We start from the raw sequence: 20,364 nt of genomic DNA on the forward strand, positions 1-20,364 counted from the left end.
CATCCACCCAAGGAAGACATTGTAGTCACTTTGGTTTCTCTAAGCACTGGACCCAGATCACAGGGCTGGGGGTGTTTGCACGTTGGCACCAGCTGCTGCGAGCCGGACAAGCTTCACACCGCAAGGACCTAAGAATATCTTTCTGTCTCCAAAAGGAGTCACAGAAATCTACCTCTGGCTCCCTGTCCCTCCCTCGCAGGCCCTAATGCAGACTGAAGTGGGAATGAGCAAGAGGTAGGGAGGGTCACCAGCTGTGCTGGCCCTGGGCAGGAGGGACGTGCTCTGTGCAGAGCGTGGGGCCGGTGTAGGTTTTCTTCCCTGTGGCCGGAAACCTACACGGACACTCAGGTGTCCCAAAGACCAGGGGCCCAGAGAGGGCCTTCCCCGGGAACCTTTGGCCAGGGGAAGTGTCTAGAAACTTGGAAAGAGACCGGGAGGCTGCTCTACTGAAGGGCAGACGAGGGCCAGGGAGCTGAGGCAGGCTGAGGCAGGGCCTGTGATGGAGGGAAGGGCAGCCCTTTGGTAGCAGTCCCATGGAGTCTCCTTGCTGTCCTACCTGGGCCAGACAGACAGCTCTCATGCCACAGAAGAGATCTGTTTCTGATCTTCATGCTCACCCTCGGGGTCCCCCATCAGCGGCTGGCGCTTCTTGAGCTCCCGGTGGTATTTAGCCATGAGGGAGGCATAGATGCAGCCGTAAGCAGCAGCCACCACCATCATGATGCAGACAATACCACACACGACACCCGCGATGATCACTGTGCCGATGGCTCGCCGCACACTCACTGGCCGGTACCTCTGCTTCTGAGGACAGGCAGTGCTGGGCTCGGGCTCGGGCTCCACCCCGGGCTTAGGTTTTGCAGGCTCTGGGCTGGCCTTAGTGCAGGGTGGCCCTGGAGCATCCATCCCAGCAGAGTTGTTCTCATCCTCTAGCTGGGAACAGTAATTAAACATCTCCATGGGGACCGCACGCATGTCCTTCCCCCGTAGCTCCTTGGGTAGGGTGCAGGCAAGTTGGTCCAGGCGACCCCCTGCATCCAAGAAAAAAAAAAGAGGTGCTGAACCTCCAAATGGGAAGGCCCAAAAAGTACAGTCCTGCCAGTAATGTAGTCAGTCCTGATTACCGAAGAGTAAGAGGAGGTAGTACCAATGGACCAAGGACTGTGATAGACATATGTGATAGAGGAGGTCACCACAACTGCCAGAGCCATTCAAAATGGGCATTGCCATTACTTTTAGTTCACAGAGAGGCTCACATCCATCTCATTCAAACCTGTCCCTCCAAGGTCACACTGACCTACAGGAGCACAGCAGCTCCAGCTGGAGGCATGCTCAGGACATGGCTTTGGTACAGCAAGCCATGTTCCTGCCCAGACTGTACGTCTTCTTCTCTGCCCGGGACCCAGATGCTCGCTGATGTCTGTGAACCCCTGCCATTGCTTTCAACACAGTACCTTGGCCTGTGTTTCTTCTCACAAAGAGTACAAAAGCCAGAGCCACTGCCTCATCCCCTCCTCCACATAAGGTTCTGATGGCCTGAGAACACCAAAAAGAGGGCATGGTATCTGCCTGGGCCTGTCAGGTGTCCCAGCACAGCGGTATCTAGGGAGGAAATCCTGAACAGGAGGCTGGAGCTGACAATACAGCTACCAAACTACCTTTATGACACTGGGGAGGCCAGATAGGGCAGAGGAAGAATATCAATCAGTACCTAACTGGATAGTGTTGGAGGAGGCCACTTGTTTCGTTCCCGGCTGCTCAGCAGCTCAGACCCGAAATAATCACACAGAAACCATATTATTTAAATCACTGCTTGGCCCATTAGCTCTAGCTTCTTAATGGCTCACTCTTACATATTAATTTAACCCATTTCTATTAATCTGTGTATGGCCACACAGTGTCTATCTCCCGCGGGGCTACATGGCTTCTCTCTAACTCCTCCTTCTTTCTCCCAGCATTCAGTTTAGTTTTCCCCACCTACCTCTATTCCCTACACAGGCCCAAGACAGTTTTTTTTATTAACCAATGGTATTCACATACAGAGGGGAATCCCACATCAGGGTAGGTTATGAGAGCCGGGACTAAGGACTGTCTGTAACCTGGGAAGTCGGAGATGGAGTCTGACTTTCTTTCAGCTTAGGAGAGGCTCAGCTACAGTATCACTTCCAGCCCCCTCTCCCAGCCCTGCCACCTCGAGCCCAATCTCACAAGAGGCGTCCATCTAATCCCAGGATGCCCAGGATGCTGATGGAAACACTGAGGTTTTCATTTAGTTTTTTAAGGAGCGCAAGGCTGAAGACAAAGTCTGGGAAGCTGGCTCCAGCCTGCTGTGTTAAGGGCAAAGATGCGCCCTAAGGCCAGCACCAGGTCTTTAATTCCACCTGGACAGTTCTGGAAAAGCTGAAGTGCAGTAAGCATATAACCAAGGCCACCTTGGTTAGAATGAGGGAGAGCCAATAGGGCAGTGAGCAGGAGTGACCTTATTTTCCTGCGCCAAAGACCCGGGATTGAATCCTGGCTGTGTTGTCACCTGGAAATTATTTAACTTACTTAATTATGCCCAAGTCTTAGTATTCTTCGCTGCAAAATAAGGATATCTACCTCAATTAGCTGCTTGAGAGATTAAAATAGATAATGTGCACAAAAAGGTATTTGTAAACTGAGAACTAGACGACAGCATTAATCATGTCTCCACTTCAAAAACAGAATTATCATGGTGACTAACATCTCAAAGTACTTTATCATTTGTAAAGTGTTTCTTCACTAATGCATCCAAGTAGCATGGAAATATTGAGTTAGTGGCTGGATGGGAAATGAACGGGGTAAGATAAGGGAACACACTGTATTATTTTTAGAATCCCAACACTGATTTGTTAATTCCACATACGCCAAGTAGCTGCCTTGTCCTGGGCACTGACTGTGTCTTACTGTGTGCACTTGATTTTATGAATACCACTAGCAAATGAGCAAACGAGGCAGTGCTCCACCGAGCACTTCCTTTATGCTGGGCACTTTTCAAAGGCCTCCTATGCATTTCCCTATTTAATTCCGACAATCGACCTTTCTCCCTTTTACAGATATACCACAGAGATGTTAATTAACTTCTCAAGATCACTCAGCTAGTAGGTGGCAGGGCCAAAATTCAAGCAAGATCTGGCACTTTTAAACCCTGTGCTTATTTATTCAGCCTCCCATCCATCCTGCTCTGCCTCCCAAGTGCTGAGATCACAGGGATAAGCCTGGCTAAGCATTCGTTCGCTCAATTCATTTGTTCATTATAGAACTTTTCCAGGCTAGAGAAAGGGAGAGGGTCTGGAGAGATGGCTCAGCAGGTAAGAGCACCTGCTGCTCTTGTAGAGGACCCAGGATCAGTTTCCAGCACCCACATTGGGTTGCTCTTAACTGCCTATAACTCTAGTTCCAGAGGATGCCCTCTTCTGGCTTCTGAGGGCACTGCATGCACGAGGTGTACATAATACACTTGGGCACACATACACACAAAGTAAATAAATAAAACCTTTTTTAAAGTATGGGGAGAAACCAGGAGTGGTGCTTCACAATGTTTAGGTTCAGCCTGGAACATATAGAGTCCCAAGCCTGGGCCAAGAGTCTCCAGGTTAACAACAAAGAGTTGTCAAGATGGCTCAGAGGATAAAGTCACTTGCTGACTGACCAGGCTGATGGCCTGAGTTAGATCCCTGGAACATACACGGTAGAAGGAGAGAACCAACTCCTGAAACCACCCTCTGATTTTCACATGTGTTCTGGGGTGTGTTGTGCACACATGTGCATACATCTGCATGTGCACAGGTGCACATGTGTGTATGCAAATAAATAACAAGTTTTTTAAAGGAGCGGGAGGGAACGGAAGCAAAACTAAAACCCTCTAGCTGCTTACTAAGTTTTCTGTCAAAAATTCTTGGGTCAGGAAGCTGGCACCTCCTTCATAAGAAAATGGTTGTGTCTATGGGTTTCAGTCACATTCCGCCCTCATGTAAGAGGCAGGAGGCCTTATTATTCCCAGAAAAGGTGGTTGTTCCTCTTCCTGTCCTGCAGGGAAGCCCCAGGGGCCTACTAGTGGGACAAAGAGCACAGAAAAACACCATGTGTCTCTAAGTCCCCATAGAAAAGCTAAGAGATGGAGGCAAAGGTACAGTAAGTAGGCCCTTAATGAGTCCTAATAAACAGAGGGGAGCAGTGCCTGGCCTCCGCTGCCTGCAGGGAAGGAATAGCAGGGTGAGGGTGGAGCTCTTCTTCCCCCTTCCTCAGCCCAGCTCTTCACACAGGCAGGGTAGGCAGAGGACTCACCTCTGTAGGAGAACCACTCCAGCCAGTGTTTGAACTCTCGAAGGTTACAGTCACACTCCCACGGGTTGTCCCCAACCTGAAGCAGCTGCAGGCTCGCCAGGGGCTCAAAGGTCAGCCGGTCCAGGCTCTGCAGTCGGTTGGAGCGAAGGGACAAGGACCGCAGAGCCAGGAGCCCGTCAAAAAGGCCCTGGGGCAGCTGGGCCAAGCCGTTGATAGACAAATCCAGGTGGCGCAGCAGCGGGGCGTGCTGGAGCAGTTCCCTGTCCAGGGTCCTGATGCTGTTGTTCCTCAGCTGCAGCTCTGTCAGGTTGACCAGGTCCTGGAAAATGGACCGAGGTAGCTGGTCCAGGAAGTTGTTGGACAGGTCCAGCCGCTGCAGGTTGGACAGGTTAGCGAAAGTCCAGCTTGGCAGGGCACTCAGTTTATTGTTCAGGAGCAGAAGGCTTTGGGTGGCGACGGGCACATCTGGGGGCACAGCAGTGAGGCCCAGGCCACTGCAGTCTACCTCCAAGGTGCGGCTGTCACAGGTGCAGGAGAAAGGGCAGGCAGGGAGCACCTCCACAGCACACAGGGCAATCCAGCAGGTGATCCCTAGGGAGGAGTCCGGAGGAGAGAGTAACAGGCTTGGGTTTTCCTGCCTCAGTTTCCCCTTTCCCAACTCATGCCCTAGTACCTTCTTGGCCTCATTTCCTTTGGCACAAGCTACAGTCAGTTCATGGGTATTTACTGACCACACAGGAAGGTGCTCGGAAATCTGAAACACCCATGTTAAAGGACCAAAATAGTCACCTTTGTCAGTGCAGTGGCCTACAGGATAAGCCATACAGGTTCTCAGGTCTGGTTCACAGCCTCCTCCATTAAATGTCTCTGAACTTAGATGCCCTAATGCTCCAAATGTTTACAAAATGTAGTATTTTAAAATACCAGAGCAATTTCTCCAAGTCAATGGTCACAAGGCTTGGGTCCTTCCTGTGGAAGCCTCAACCCCCCCAAAGCAGCTTCACAGTAGGATATGAAAGGGGCCCAGAACATGCCCTATAGCATCTTAACTGCTGCCTCATTTACCTGATTCTCATGTCTAAGTTGGGACCCACCCATCTGGGATCTGCATCAGAGCACTGTGATAAGGGCAGGGTAAACCAGCTGCTTCCAATGCTAGAAGTCTGTCCAGGATTGGCTCCACCTATACTTGAACTCTGAAGTCACCAGGCTTTCTAGCGTTAGGGTGCAAGGTAGCATTTCTGAGTAGGTCACTTGGCAGGATTCCTGCCATGTCTTGTTTTGTCTTCTGAGTAGAATATGTGGATCCAGCCTATGGGCAGCTGCTGGAAGTGAGCCCCGAAGTGGGCCCCCTCTGGGGGTGGTCCTGTAGTCAGCCCCAATGCCCCACTGCTAGAGAGCCTGTCTTTCTGGGAACCTGGAAAATAGCTCACGCAGTTCTGTTTCCATTGAATCAGCTCCACCTTGAGTCCCAAGGAAAGCCTCCAGATGGAGAACTGACCAAGTCCAGCCCAGCTGGCCCTACAGGGCACCTGGATGAGACAGTCTCCAGTCTATCTGGTGGGTGTCTCGTCATCTAAGTCCCAGGGGGCAGAGCTTGAGGAGACAAGATGACACTCTCCCTGCCCTGTCCTGTGGGATTAATGGCAGTGAAAAATACACCATGAGGCTGACCCCTGAGTGACTTTGTTCCTGACGAGAAATGAGCACAGCTTGGCTAGTGCGGTCACCGGAGATCTCTCCTTGCTCCCTAAGACCACATGGAATGAGCTCCACCCTTCTGAGTCAGCATGCCCCACACCACGCACACATGCACACACCACACACAGAGACACACACACCATACACACATGCACACTCACACACCCCCGCATACATACACAGCCCACACACATGTACCCTACATACATACACACACCACACACCACACACCACACATACATACACACACATACACACAAACACATAACACGCCACACACAGAGAGACACACACATACACACACACATCACCATCTGAGCAGCAAACACTATGTTTTACTCTTAAGGAGATGCCAAGTGTGATGTGCACATCTGTGTTCAGTACTTAGGAGGCTGGGGCAGAGAACCACACGTTAGACTAGCCAGCACTACATAACAACTATCTAAAGACAATGAAAGGAGGAATAAAGGGGGATAGAAGGAGGAAGAGAAAGAAAGGAAACCAGATAGGAGAGGAGAGGAGAGAGGAGGAGAGGGGAGAGGAGAGAAGGAGGAGAGGATGGAAGAAGGAAGGGAGGAGACAGGAGGAGGGGAGGGGAAGGGAAGAAAGGAGAGGAGAGGAGAAGGGAAGCAGAGGAGAAGGGAGGAGGAGAGAAGAGAGGAGAGGAGGGAAGGGGAGGAGGGAAAGGAAGGAGAGGGGAGGAAAGGAGGGGAGGGGAGGAGAGGGCAGGGGAGGAGAGGGCAGGGGAGGAGAGGAGAGGAGGGGAGGAGAGGAGGGGAGGAGAGGAGAGGACTCAACCCATCAGTGCCCCTTGAGGACCGTCAGCATCAGGAGCCACGCTCCACACACTTTCCCGTGAATAAACTAGCTGCTGGAAAGGGATGAGACTACTCCTCCCCCCCCCCCCGCCCCATCCACCTCTGCCAAATTCAGAGCCGCAGCAAAGCTCTGGTGACAGAAAACATAATCCTGAGCTGAGAGGTGTCAGCGCGATCCTAGGATGAAAAGGATCTGAGCCCCTCGGATCAGCCATCCACCTGGTGAATAATTCAGGCTGTGCCACGCTGGGGCAACTGGACCGAAGGCCAGGAGAGGCCAGGCAGAGCAGTGTCCCTTTGGGCCACTTCTCACTTTTTCCTGTATAGCCGTGGGCAAACCAGCTAGGGCTGACCTTATCCCTTTGAAGAGAATTTTCACGGACAAGGCTATTTTCACTACCATGCATCCTTAAAGTGCCGTGTGTACAGGGAGGAATGGACCCAGTCCCTATGACTTCCACTGCCAGCACACCAAGAGCTCCCTACAGAGCTGGACTGCAGGAGAGAGATCCTGCTGGGGCCTCTGGGTTCATCCAGCAGAGGAGATGGCTGGGGCCGACTGGGACTGCGACCCAGGAGGAACTGATTTCTGTCCCAGCTCGGCACATGCTGCACACAGCACAGATCCCAGTTCAAAGGAGTGGGCCTGGACCACTCTCCAGCAGAACCCTTGGCTGGCGACTGCCAGGGAAGGAGAGGCATGAGGCAGAACCAGCTGTCTAGACTCCCTCTCCCCGCCTCAGGAAAGCACACCGCAAATGGACTGTCTTTACTTAGCAAGGCCGTGAGTCTGAGCCTCCAAAGCAAGGCCTTGGACACCCAGGAAGGTCAGATAGCAAGTCTCATCCCCCTGCCCCCACGTGCGGGACCCATACTCACAGGAGACCTGCCTCCACTGCAGGGCAAGCTTATTCCTCTGCTCGGGGCCACTGCCTGGTGCCAGCATGGTGGAACCCACACTCTCTGCAGCTCTGGAGAGAGAGAGCCCCTCAGCACGCACCAGTTGTCAGTCCTGAGAGAGGAGAGAGAGAGAAAGAGAGAGAGAGGAAGGGAGGGAGATAAGTGGAGCGAAACATTTGGAGCCTGTTCCAGCCCAGGGGTTAGGGACAAGGCCCAGGTGTCCCTTTACACTCCTCGTTCCCCTCCTGTTGCTCTCCCTGGGATACGCTGTAGGGAGGGAGTCAAGAGGAGCAGGCAAGTTGTTTGCTTCCTAGGCGCACTGGGGGGGGGGGGCAGTAACTTCCGGCTGAATCCCAACTCAGCCCCCTTTTTCCCTCCCCTGCCTTTCCCTGACTCCCCCGAGGCCTCTCAAACCTTGGTAGGGTTTACAAATGATTTCACCGCAATATTGCTCCCTTCCCCCAGGCTTACCACGTCCCAGGTGGGAAAATCAAGGCACACTTCTCCTAGGTAAAGGAATGAGGCCCCAGCTCCTGGTCCCCTCATTTCTCCACCCGGATCACCCCCGCCCCAGCTTACCATAGCCGTGGGGAGGCAGAGGCTGGGCCCTTCCCTTCGTAGTGCTTGCTGATGGGATTGGAGTTGCTGTGCGGGCCCCTGCTTCTGATCCCACTGTCACCTTGAGGTGAATCACAGTGAGCTGTCTTCTGCCCACTAGCAGATCTGTAACTATTTCAGCTCGAGGTTGTGTCGGGGGAGTGGTCCTGCTCTTCGGCCACTGGCCCAGGAGAAACTGAGGCCTAGAGAGGGTGAAATGGCAGAGGGCTAGAAGTATGTTAAGTGTAGGCAGAACTGGGCTCCTTATCCTTTCCGGGGCCTGCCACAACCCGGTGTCTCCTGAAGGGGACCCAGGCCTTCTTAGCACCCCAGTTCCCTCCAGACATAGGTAAGAGCTATGAGATGAGAAGCCAGAGCCTGCACCTTGTCATCTCCATCAGAGGGGAGGCTAACACCACTGCAAGGCACTAGGGACAGTGGGAACTAGAAAACGGGTCATATGAGGAGGAGGCTATCTTGGACCCCAGCTCCCTTTTAGCACCCAAAGGGCACTGTTTCTGAAACCACTCCTCCCAGAGTAGCAGAAAGCTTGGCCTTTTTGACTACCAAGTTCATGGCCCCTGTATAGTTCCAGTGTCAGCCCTCATTGTTCCGGCCGGCTAGTCCCTAAGGTCCCAGCAAAAGACGGAATGAGCTGATTCTGAGGAGATGACCAGAGCAGCCAGGATGCTTGGGGCGTTAGAAGCCTGCACAGTCTGGCCAAGGTTTCCCTCAGTGTTTGGGGAACGTTCTCATTGCTTTCTCCCATCCTAACCCCATTTTGTTGGTTTACTGTTTTCTTGTTTGTTTATTGTCTGAGCCCATGCTGCCCTGGAACTTGTTCTGTAGACCAGGCTGGCCTCAATTTTGCAGAGATCTGCCTGCCTCTGCCTCCCAAGTGCTGGGATTAAAGGCGTGCACCATAATGCCTAACCTCCCTTTCCACTCTCTACCCCACTTTATCCCACCCTAGTGATCTTCAGGAAGCCACCAAGGTGACCCCATGCTTCTGTGACCTATGCTGCCTTCAGATACTCTGCTCTGCTTCCAGCAAGGGCAGCTTGCTCAGTGTCCATCTGCCAACCTTGACTTTACCTCCCCTCTTCCCAGTTAGGAGGCAACAGCTCGTGAAAGGTCCAGCAGGTGCTGTACCCCAAAACTGAGCATGGCGGTAAGTCAGCCATGGAGGCTAAGCGCAGAAGCCTGGCCCTTGCTGCCATATGTGTGGGTTATGGCGGTTACAGTGCCTTGACCTCAGTTCTGGTATTGTCCTGGCTCAGGGGCACAGGCAGAGTCTGTGGCTCAAATCCATGACCTCCATCTCCTTCCAACACTCTGCAAACTCCGCCCTAGCTTTCCAACCCCAACAATGACAATCCGATGCTCAGTGGGTGGGAACAGAGTGGGTACGGGGAGGCACACATCACCTAAGGAATTTCGGCAAAGGCTCCCCCTCATCTTGAGCCCACGATGGGCGTCTTCATCATCACGTGAGGTCAGTTTCACAGCGTCCTGAGCCGTAGGCTGTGGCCAGTCTCAGGTGCCCGTTCCATGTCATGCCCACTGTATTCTGATTCAGTAGATTTCTGTCCCTTCTATGCAATGCCCAAACAGACCTGCATCTCTGAGAAATCTCCCCCTCACTATGGCCCCCAGCCCTGACCTTCAAAGCAGCAGTCACACTACAGGTCACAGCACCTGTTAAAGAGCAGGCAGGTTACAGCCACCCAAATGTGTAGCTATAACCAGTTTACCAAGGTTACATGGCAAGTGAGGATGGGTTACAGCCTTCTGAGTCAGACTGTTTATCCACTTACTGACGGCTGTCAGCCTGCAGGAGCCCAGCAAGGGAAAGGCTTGTGTGTGCACAGAGCTCTCGGGCACAATCTTGAAGCATTGTATGCAGCAGAGAGAAGTGGGCACAGAAGGAGAAATATGCGACTAAGCATGTCATAACACGTGTGCTTGCACACATGCCTTCCCACACACAAATACCAGATCTGTGCAGCTAGGCGTGTACATAGGCACATACATGCACACCCACACACATACACATGCCTTGCTGGCAACATTCCAGCACTTCATTCAGGCAGCAGAGGGATGCCTCACAATTCCAGCAAACCCCAGCAGGGGGACACAGGGACACTTCCAGCCTACTAAGAAGATCTGCTGAAAACCCCACAAGGCAGCCACGAAGACAGGCCAGTTTTCTTGTTCAGCCTAGGTAGCGCTGAAGGCCCAGGGCAGCTCCTGCTCCCATTTCTGTGCCCTCCCACAGCGGGACAGGCTCCACCTGAGATTCCCTGAAGGTTCTTCCACCCACTCTGCCCCTTCAGCGCCACCCTGCCTGTGATGGCCAGGAACCACGCATGAACAGCGCAGCCCAGGGTGTCTACTGAGATGGCAGAAAGGACTCTGGTGGTTGTTATCCTCTGGAGAAAAGAGGAGACATCTAGAAGACACTGCGGCTCTCTCTAGGTAGCTGATCTACCTCCTCTGATCTGTCAGTGCCTTCCGGATCCTCGGATCCTCGGAGCGAGGTTGAGAGGGGCGCTTCCTAGCCTCTCCGCCCCAAGCCCACCCACAAAACACCCAGCCAAAGACCTTTCCACCCTGAAACAGCAGAGACTCCTCCGGAAAGGGGTGACCTATATTGGAAAGCAGAGGACAGCTGCTGTTGCTGCTGCTGTTGCTGCGTGCTGCTGCAGGCACTGACTAACTGCTGGAATAAATGAACACTCTGTGGGAGTGGGAGACAGAATAGAGTTGGAGGTCCTGCCAGAGGATCCTCTGTCCATCCACCCCCACTCCCAACACACACACACCTCATGCTGCAGCTCATGGGCACTGTATTTGGGGCCTGATAGGAAAACGAACCTGCCTTTGTTCTAGCCCCAGGAACAGAGAGCCGAGGAACAGGACTGGGCCCAGCAGGGGGTCCCAGACTCCACTGGGCTCTTGGGCCCAGCAGGGGGTCCCAGACTCCACTGGGCTCCGGTTTAGAGAACTGGGCTGAGAAGCTAGGAGTGGCCAAACTTGGTACCTCCCGAATCAGAAACATGTGATTTTGACTCTGATGGGCTTGTAAAAGCAGATAGTCTGGAACCTTTCAGAGATGCCAAGTCTCAGGTCCCACCCAGACTCACTGAGTGAGAATCTACCCAATACTAAGATCTCTGGCCAATAGGGGACATACTCAAGATTGAGAAGTATAGGACAGCCCTCTCAGCCAGGGTCTAGCAGCTACCCATCTCTAGGCCAGGGAACTGGAGACACCACAGGCTGCAGACAGTGAGCCTGGTGGAGCTGGAACAGAAAATGGCAGATATAAAGGAAAAATAAGTCTGGGGCTCACCAAAGATCTTAAGTTACCTTGCCTAAGGCAGAGCAAGACAAGGGCACCAACCTGAGGGTCTCCAAGCCTTTACATGGGAAGATGTTAATGGCTACAGTCAAAGAGCTACACGGTGTTCTTGGCGTTCATACAGTCCAGTAAGATTAGAGTAACTATCAGCATCATAGGGAAACTGAGGCATGGAAAAGCTTGGGAAAACGGAAGACTATAGATTGGACTTGAGTTGCCTGACCACAAACTGCTGATCTAGTTGTCCATCCCTCGGGTGAAGGTCGAGTCAGATACAGGGACAGACGGCCCTCATTCGTACAGGACTTTACAGTGTATCTCATCGCTGTCTCACTGGGGTTGAGCAAAGAGTTATTCCTGTCCCCATCCTACCCATAGGCTGAATAGCCTAGAAAACCACTCCTGGCCGGGAGCTGGGGGATATGATGGGGCGGTCCAGGAATGAAGGGTTGGAGCAGAAGGCCGGTGAGGCAGGAGCGTAGCTGTGTGCACTCTGAAGTTCCACGTGCTCCTGCTAACCCAACGGCTGCTGTACCCATTAGAGCTAGGGCGTGGGAGCTGTTTCCCCTGGAAGCCCAGCTGCCCCCTCCCCCAGCCTGGAGCCGCCAGTCAGACTTGCTGTGCAGAGCATCAAGGTTAGGTTGCCAGAGTACACCTGCTACCTGCTCTCCGATTGCTCCCACAGATGTAGGCCTACTCTCCCTATGATGTGTGCTCACACTCAACTAAAACTGAAAAAAAAAAAAAGCCACCTCACCCCAGGCTGGGATCCACAGCATTCCTCTGAATTCCTTCTCAGTAACCCACAGTACCCCCGCAGCACCCCTCAAATCAAGTGTGCACAACATGCGGCCTGTGAGTACCCTCAGCTCCCTGACGCCTGGGCCAACTGCTGTGCACATCCTCCCACGAATCTCCCCCAGATCAAGGCTTCTGCACCAACGCCAGCTCCATACACCAAGAGGGGGAGAGAAAGGCATGCATGGGCTACTTGACCCCCTTGGCTCTTCAGGGAGGTTCTAGTGGGTGGCTGAGCTAGGGCGGGAAGCCTGCAAGTCATCCTGCCCCATCCCAGAGGACTTCCGGGGAGCCTGGACATCTGGTCTGAGCAACTGGAATGCCATGAGGCCCAGAACACAGAAAAATGAAATGTCCCCTGGATTGGCGTCACCAGTCTGGCCATGAGGCCCTTCTAGGAAGTACCCCACATCTGCTCATCAGTTACCTCTCCGCACATACCGCCCAGTGAAGCAGTTTCTAACCCCCCCCCCCCGCCCCAGATGTCTGCTTGGAACAGCCACGCGCCCTCCCTCCAGGTTCCTCTCAGCACACTGCCCTCTCACTTCCAGCTTCCTTGCCAAATTCTCCCTGCCTCTGACAGAAACCCTGGGAAGCAGAACAGGAAGGTCCTTGAGCCACCCAGCATACACCAGGGTTGCTCTGGGAAGCCAGAGAGTCCATTGACAACCCAGAAGGCTCCCATGGTTCACTGCCTCCCTGGGCAGAAGCCAAGACAGATCACCCACCCCATACCCAAGTTTCACCCTGACTCCCCCCTCTTCCCAGCATTGTACACACACATGTACACACCACACACACACACACACACACACACACACACTAGTTTCCTCCCTCACCGCCCACCTGACCAAAGCAAGACCCTGGCTCTTGATCTTCGCACTTGAGAAATGAGAATAGGGTACGCTTGTCCTGCAAACAGATATATCCTCTAGCCGAACCTCAAAGAACACAGCTAGGGGGCTTAAGAAGCCCGCCTCTTTGCCTGCCCTGCCTGGCTTTCCCCGGCTCCCTCTTCTGGCAGAGACGGAGCCCTCCTGCAGTGGGAAGGTGGGGGTGGGAGCGCTGGGCTCTTCTTGGCAGCTTGGAAGCTGATGTTGGATTTCCCTACCAGCTGGACTTCCCCCGCCCAGGGCCACATGCCGGCTCCTTCCCCTCCCCCCACCTGCTGTAGTTATCTAAGCTGCCGGCCTGTCAATCTGAGTCACACAAGGCAATGCCCAACAAACCCTGGCAGCCTGGTGCCAACATCCCCACCACCACCCTGGAATGCAGACAGCTGGGGGTGGGAGGCAGAGCAACCAATCAGAGCCCAGCCCCAGACCTGCCGGCTATACAGGAATTTGAACTGCAGATTCCTGGGCAGAATCCAGCATTATGAAATGGGCCTGGGGCTCCTGAAAACCAATGTCCTGCTCCAAGCCGGGCATCTGTGCCCATGAGAGCCAAGCAGCCAGGTGAATGTGACCTGGCTGTGCACTGCCCCTATACTGAGTGCCCAGTGCTCCTAAGGCGTCTGGCCCACCTGCTGCAAAGGCCATTATGCAGTGGCGGGCCACCTAAGCATCTCTTGTTCCTAGTTAGTCTAGCTCTCCAGTGTGCTAAAATCAAGGCCTGGGTTTGTAAGGAAGAACTACCAGACACCCCTTCTTCACTCCCAGCCACACCCCCACCAGCAGGCTCCATCAGGACTGCAAAGACGGTTCCAACTAGCAAGGGCTCCTTTGCACCCTTGCCCAAGGACAGCTACCTGAGGGCCAGCAAACCCAGCCAGAGCAACTGGTATAAAGGTCCAGCCCTTGCCTCACTCAGGGGGGGTCCTCCACCCTCTGGTCCCATTCCAAGCCTCTGTATACCAGCCTGTCTCCAACACCCAAGCTGTCTCCCCCTCCTCTGGCTTGCCGCTCCTCCTGCTGCAGGGACATTTCTATGCTATCTGGGGCCATCATGTGGCACCGACTCTGCTCTCCTCCCTGTCCCCTCCTCCCTACCCCCTCCTTAACAGAAAACACAGCTATGTCCCCAGCACTGAGGGGTCAGAGTTTCTAATGCTCTGTACCTTTGGGTTGCCCAGGTGTCTGGTCCCCCCACCCCACCCCAGTAACTGCCCTAGTAAGGAAGCCCTGCTAACCCTGCCGGGCCAGGTGGCCCAACGTAGATGACCCTAGTTCCTTATATTCGAGCCAACCTCCTTTCGCGCCGACCCATTCTCTCCCAGAAGCTCCTCGCAACTCACCTTTTTGCACTGGGACCTGATGCTCAGACCAGGTAGCTGGACACGGGCAGCTCGGCAGGCAGGACGCGGGGATGTCGGGTCTGGTTCAGGGCAGCTGGAGCCTGGGCAGCGCCTGTGAAGGAGGCGGACCGCAGGCTGAGCTGCCGCTGCCGGGGAGGGGGTTGCGGGGTCAGCGACAAACTGAAGCGAAAGAGGGAGGGCGGGAGGAAGACAGACCGAAGAGGGGGAGAGGCAGAGGGAGCAGAGCGCGCGTGCTCAACAGCGAGCGAGCGAGCAGAGGGAGGAGAGCGCGCAGCGGAGTGACAGCTGGGGCGCATCTGCGGTGTCGGGCACGCGCATCGGTCGGCGAAGCTCTGTGGTAGCAGGAGAGCGTTGTGGGTGAATCACCCCTGCCCCAGATCAAAGGAACCGCGCCTCCTCTCACCACCCAGCACTCTCAGTAGCGGCCACCTCTGTCTGTCCGTTTGGAAGGCAGGATCTTTCAAGGGGTACAGGACCCAGACCACAGCTTTACGGACTGACTTGGATCCCAGACCTGATGGGGGACACTGGGTGTCTTCTGTGTCTGAGTCCCCCTTTAAAGCCTGATTTCTCTTGCAAGAAGAGTCCTGAGGGTCCTCAGCGATGCGGAGGGAACCAAGGGCCCTCTAGACAGGGGGCTGAGCCTCTAGATGTGACCACCATTGGTCAGGACTATTTAGAACAGGGTGTCGGAATAGGTAGCTGCTGCCTGGAGGACGAGATGCCCGATAAGCACAGAGACCATGTGCCTCCATGCCCACAGGGAACCCTGGAGGAGCCAGCTCCTTGCTGGTCTAAAGGATGGTCAGACACGTGAAGGGGAAAGCTGCATCCAAGGATGCAAAGGCCTCCAGGAGCCAAGACAAAACCTGCCTAACAAACTGCTGTTCACCAGGACAGTGTTCCAACCAAAGCTGAACTGAGCCAGGGGCTAAGATAGCCAGCCTTCCCCGCCTGCAGCATGAAACCCCCCTCATTCCTTTACATCCTGAAAGTCTGTCTGTCCAGCAGATGGTCTAGCCTGTAGGTGACACAGCAGAGGTGTGTGTCTCAGCGTCCTTCAAGTTATATTCAGGGCTGGGGTCAAGGGCTGGAAGCCTTTTGATTCAGGATTGCTATCCAAGACAGATGCTCAAGCCCCCACGTACTCTGCACCTACCCTTCCAACAAGGCAAGCTGCCACTGCCCTAACACACTCCCACCTCCTGTCTCAGGAAAACAGGCCCTTCAGGAGCTTGGTGCTCTCTGCCCATAGTGATCTACCCCGACATAAAAGCTCAGCTTCAGGCTGGCAACATGGCTCTTCTCGTAGGTTATGGTCAAGCCTGATGACCTGAGGTTGACGCCCCCAGAAGCCACATGGTAGAAAAAAAATAACAGACTCCCTCAGGTTGTCCTGGGAATGGATGGACACACACACAAGTAAACTTAACACCAACATACCAACATCCCCTCTGCAGAGATGTTTTCTCTGGGTCATTTTATGGTCCTGATCACAGAAAAATTTGGTAGCTTTCTGTCTTGTATTGTGAGCTATTTGGGGACAACTGACCTTACGCTCTCCCTATCCCCCATAGTTCTAGGCCGTCTTGTTGGCTAAGTCTATCCTTTTGCTAAGTAACTGGTAACCTGGAGTCTAGCTGAGTTCTTGCCTTATAGACCAAGCAGGTGGGTTGGGGTTCTGCAGTTGCCTCCAGCCCTGGAATCCTAGGACCCTGGTGCTCACTGAGTGCTAATGCTGCAGAAATCAGGCCCCTCCTACACAGCCTCTGTTCAGCTAGTCATAGGCCAAGAAGGTTCACAAGAGGGAGTGTGTGTGTGTGTGTGTGTACTTGTGGTACATATGTATGTCTGTGTCTGTGTTTATGGTACGTATATCTCTGTGTGTGTCTGTGCTTATGGTAAATTTGTGTGTCTGTATCTGTGCTTGTGGTACATGTGTGTGTCTGTGTTGTGTCTATGCATGTATGTGTATCTGTGTGTGTCTGTGTTTGTGGTACATGTGTGTGTCTGTGTCTCTTTGTGTGTCTGTATCTCTGTGTGTGCTTTTTATTTTGCCATTCCTGGTGACAGAGCAACACCGTAGAGCAAGGATATATGTCCCACTAAGGCTCCAGCTGCCTGTAGCCTTCCTGGAGTGCTCTGTTAGGCTATGGGCCTGAATGAGAGGACATTAAAGCACTGGGGTCTTGGAGGAAAACACAAGAACCCTGTGGAGAGATAGCAGGAGGGGAAGGTAGGAGGCAGCCTGAGGCAGGGAGGACAGGGACAGGGGAAGGACCCAGGTAAATTATGGCAAGTAGAAGGAGATCTGAGATTCATCCTTCCTTCATGGCAGCTCCCTCACAAACTAAGGCCAAGGTATAAAACAGGGACCCATCAGACCCAATCATAGGGAAGATCACTCAATTACACCCAGGGAAACCACGCAGGAAGCCTTCCCACCCTGGCCTCTTTGCCTGTTTCGCCTCATCAAAAATTCTGGGCAGATGCAGCCACACAGCAGGTAGCAGGTACCCAGGAAGATGGTTCTCCCAGGCACTCCGGGAACTCCTGGAGTCCACCATCCCAGCAGAACAGGGGCACTAGGCCTGAAGGCTGAGCTCTGTAAATGTTCTATGGCAGGATTAAAACCTAGGAGGATGGGAGGAAGAGCCTCTGGCAGGACGACTCCATTGCTGAAGACGATATGTGTGCCCCCCCCCGCCCCGCTCCCACCCCACTTCTGTGTCAGCCTCTTGCCTTCTTACCAGAAGGAAGATCCGCTTTGTTTCTCACTTAAATCTCTCATTTCCCAGTGGATTGCAGAGGGACTTGGGGCACAGGGTTAACCTCTAAGCTGACAGATTAGTGTGAGCAATAACAAGGAGTCTGGAAAGGTCTGAACCTTTGCAGTCACGGAAGTGAGGTCACTGCTCCCCCCAGTCAAGGGCTGGCACAAATTGACTAAGAAACATTTACTGAACCCTGTTAAGTGACAGTGTGACTCTAGATCTAAGAATCAGGGCTCCATCTGCTTGCCCTCTGTGAACCCCACTCCACGGGGTGAGATAAATCATATCACTTAGGAAATAAAGCAATACGAGGGGGGGGCAGCTTTATCTGGGGAGAGCAGGAAGTCTCTGCCAGGTGATGAGGTTGAGTTGATTACAGGCAAGTTGAGTTCTAGGCAGGAGCATTCCAGAAAGACGCTTGATGAGAATGTCCTGGAGTACGGATGAGCTGACCCTGTTCGAGGAAGACAACAATTCAGGCTGAAACCAAAAACACCAGCAAGGCGGCCTCGTGGGTTTGCAGGGATCTAAATTTTGCTCTAAGTGGGAAGGCAGGATGGGGTCAGTAAAGAAGGGATGGGTTTTGGTCTTCTGGGAGATGACTGTGCCACATGGAGAAAGGCCAGAGTGGGAATCTGGGACCCTAAAGGCACAGGGCAAGAGAATGTCGGCTTGGCCACAGTGGTCACAGCAGAAAGTATTTCTGTATGGAGTCCTGGAACCAAGGTCTTCAGAACCTAGGTGGACAAAGAGAAATGACAGTCATGAGAGAAATGAGCCTTGTAATGCAGACTATACAAGACTACTTCAGGTAGAGGGTAGGGTAGCTTCTGAACACGTGCAAATGCTTTTGGAGCTCGCAGTAACACAGTGACGCGGGAAGCTACTGAGATATTCCAAATTCTGAAAGGATAGAAAGATGGCTTTGTGGTGTGACCACCACTAACCTGCCCTTTGCTAAGCCCTCATGCCTACCCGAGTAACCCTGAAGCCTGGCTTTCGCTGAGGCAGAATCAAACCCTGCCTTCTGCAGACTTCCCATATGAGAGTCACAGAGCTTAGAAACTGTGTGAGTCTGTGGGACACACCCCGAGCTGCAGAAGAGAGAGCTAGAGTCCCATTCTAGAGCCAGTCTGGGACCCTTTGACCACTGGAGCCGGGTGATGGAGGAGGGTCATCTGTCTATCTGTTGCTTTCATTGGTTAATTAATAAAGAAACTGCTTAGCCTGATAGGTCAGAACATAGGTGGGTGGAGTAGACAGAACAGAATGCTGGGAAGAAGGGAAGTGAGGCAGACTCCTCATACAGACGCTATAGCTCTCCTCTCCAAGATGGACGCAGGTTAAGATCCTCCCCGGTAAGCCACCACCTCGTGGTGCTACACAGATTATTAGAAATGGGTTAATCAAGATATGAGAATTAGCCAGTAAGAGCCAGGCAGTATTTAAAAGAATACAGTTTCCGTGTAATTATTTCGGGTAAAGCTAGCCGGTGGCTGGGAGCCCTCCTGGGCGGCAGGAAGTGGCCCACCTCTCCATCTACAGCCGGGGATGAAGTCAAATAAGCTCCCTTAGCTCCCAAGGAGCTGACTCTCCTCAGTATCAGCACCACTGCCCTGTAATAGCACTCCGAAGCAGAGTTCAGCCCTGTTTCTGTAGGTGAAGGAAGTCTGTGTGTGATGAGCTCCCAGGGTAATCCTCCGTGAGAAAGGGAGAAGAGCCAAGTGGGGCCCCTGCACCCTCAGAGAGAAAGGTGAATGACGAGGCGCACCACACTCGCTGGGACAGAGCATTTCCCCACTTGGGACAACATGTCACGTCTGTGTTTCCCTGACACAGGTCTACGTGCCCCTTGCCCCCTGCCCCCACCTACCCCTTTCAGTCACCTGGACCTCCAGGCTCAGCTGTCACTTTCACAGAGGCTCCCCAGACCCACCTCAGAAATCCCGAGACTGTGCTGGAGGGGAGGGGCCTTCTAGGACCTCAGGTGTTGCTGTTGCTGTTTTAACTGCAGATTAGCCGCAGGACGCTACTGTCCAACATGGAAGTTGCCATCTGTATGGGGTTAGCCACATTTACGTTAAGATAAAATAAAACCAAAAACCCAGGCCCTCGATTTCAAGAGCCACATATGGGGTCTCCGGCAGCCATGGTGATTGATGGCTACAGTTTGGGACAGGACAGGTGTAGGGCGTCTCCAGCATCTTATAAAACTCATCTACATGGGGAGGCTTTGGGTCAGGGTCTCCTGGGACCTGCTACAGCATCACCTATTGCCACGAGAAATGCAGGCTCCCAGGCCTAGGCTGCCTCCTGGGTGGGAAACTCTGCAGGGACTTCACCTGCCCTTCAGGGGGCTTTAGTCTAGAATCCAACCTTGCACTTTTTCCCCCTGAGTCTCAACAGTAGTTCAGGCTTGTACAGAAGCATGACAAGTTCAAGACTAGCCTGGGCAACTTAGCAAAACCCCGTTTCAAAATGAGAAACACCAAAACGGCTGGGTCTGCAGCTTAGGGGCAACGGCCATCTCAATGCATTGCGCAAGAAAGCCAGATGCGGATTGTGGCCCTGGAGAACCCAGCGCAACAGCGGCACTGGCTGCTCCCTAATTTCTTTTCCCCTCAAACCTCCCCAGGATACAGGTGCATCGTGGAAGAGCCACGAGGCCCTGAGAATCAGAATGGCATGGAGTGACTTTAGACTTTCCTAGGCAGGTGGTATAATGATGGAGAACCCTGAGCTTCCCCATGCCTGGCATGTATGAGAGGCCTGCAAGGACTCCGAGCCCGACCCAGAGGGAAGAACTCAGAGCTATGCCTTAGAGGTTCAGAACCTGCTCATTGTTAC

At 53.4% G+C, this 20,364-nt stretch overlaps 2 protein-coding genes across 5 annotated transcripts in view; one reads left to right on the top strand and one right to left on the bottom strand.

Annotated features, from left to right (window-relative positions):
- The window catches only part of Cacna2d4 (calcium voltage-gated channel auxiliary subunit alpha2delta 4), a 100,208-nt gene that overhangs the window by 64,008 nt on the left and 15,836 nt on the right, over positions 1 to 20,364 (top strand). The window lies entirely within an intron of this gene.
- Lrtm2 (leucine rich repeats and transmembrane domains 2) lies at positions 475 to 15,076 on the bottom strand. Of its 2 annotated transcripts, none has more exons than XM_050148518.1 (5): positions 14,723 to 15,076; positions 8,307 to 8,527; positions 7,707 to 7,839; positions 4,309 to 4,899; positions 475 to 1,031 (listed from the first exon to the last, which is right to left on the bottom strand). In XM_050148518.1, the coding sequence occupies exons 3-5, from the start codon at positions 7,771 to 7,773 to the stop codon at positions 577 to 579; spliced, it is 1,113 nt and encodes a 370-aa protein (XP_050004475.1). In that variant the 5' UTR covers positions 7,774 to 7,839; positions 8,307 to 8,527; positions 14,723 to 15,076; the 3' UTR covers positions 475 to 576. The 2 variants fall into 2 exon arrangements, with proteins under 2 accessions (XP_050004475.1, XP_050004476.1); XM_050148519.1 differs by having other exon boundaries at positions 8,307 to 8,552.

The sequence above is a fragment of the Alexandromys fortis genome, unplaced genomic scaffold (assembly GCF_014885135.2).
Source record: "Alexandromys fortis isolate MF-2015 unplaced genomic scaffold, M_Fortis_MF-2015_v1.1 scaffold_59, whole genome shotgun sequence".
NCBI lineage: Eukaryota > Metazoa > Chordata > Mammalia > Rodentia > Cricetidae > Alexandromys > Alexandromys fortis.

What these genes read in the sequence shown, in the direction of transcription:
- Lrtm2 (XM_050148518.1), bottom strand. Translation starts at nt 7,773, where the DNA reads ATGCTGGCACCAGGCAGTGGCCCCGAGCAGAGGAATAAGCTTGCCCTG. An exon ending in GCAGTGGAGGCAGGTCTCCT is followed by an intron (nt 4,900 to 7,706) that starts GTGAGTATGGGT and finishes ACTCCTCCCTAG; the next exon opens with GGATCACCTGCTGGATTGCC. An exon ending in GGAGTGGTTCTCCTACAGAG is followed by an intron (nt 1,032 to 4,308) that starts GTGAGTCCTCTG and finishes TCTTGGATGCAG; the next exon opens with GGGGTCGCCTGGACCAACTT.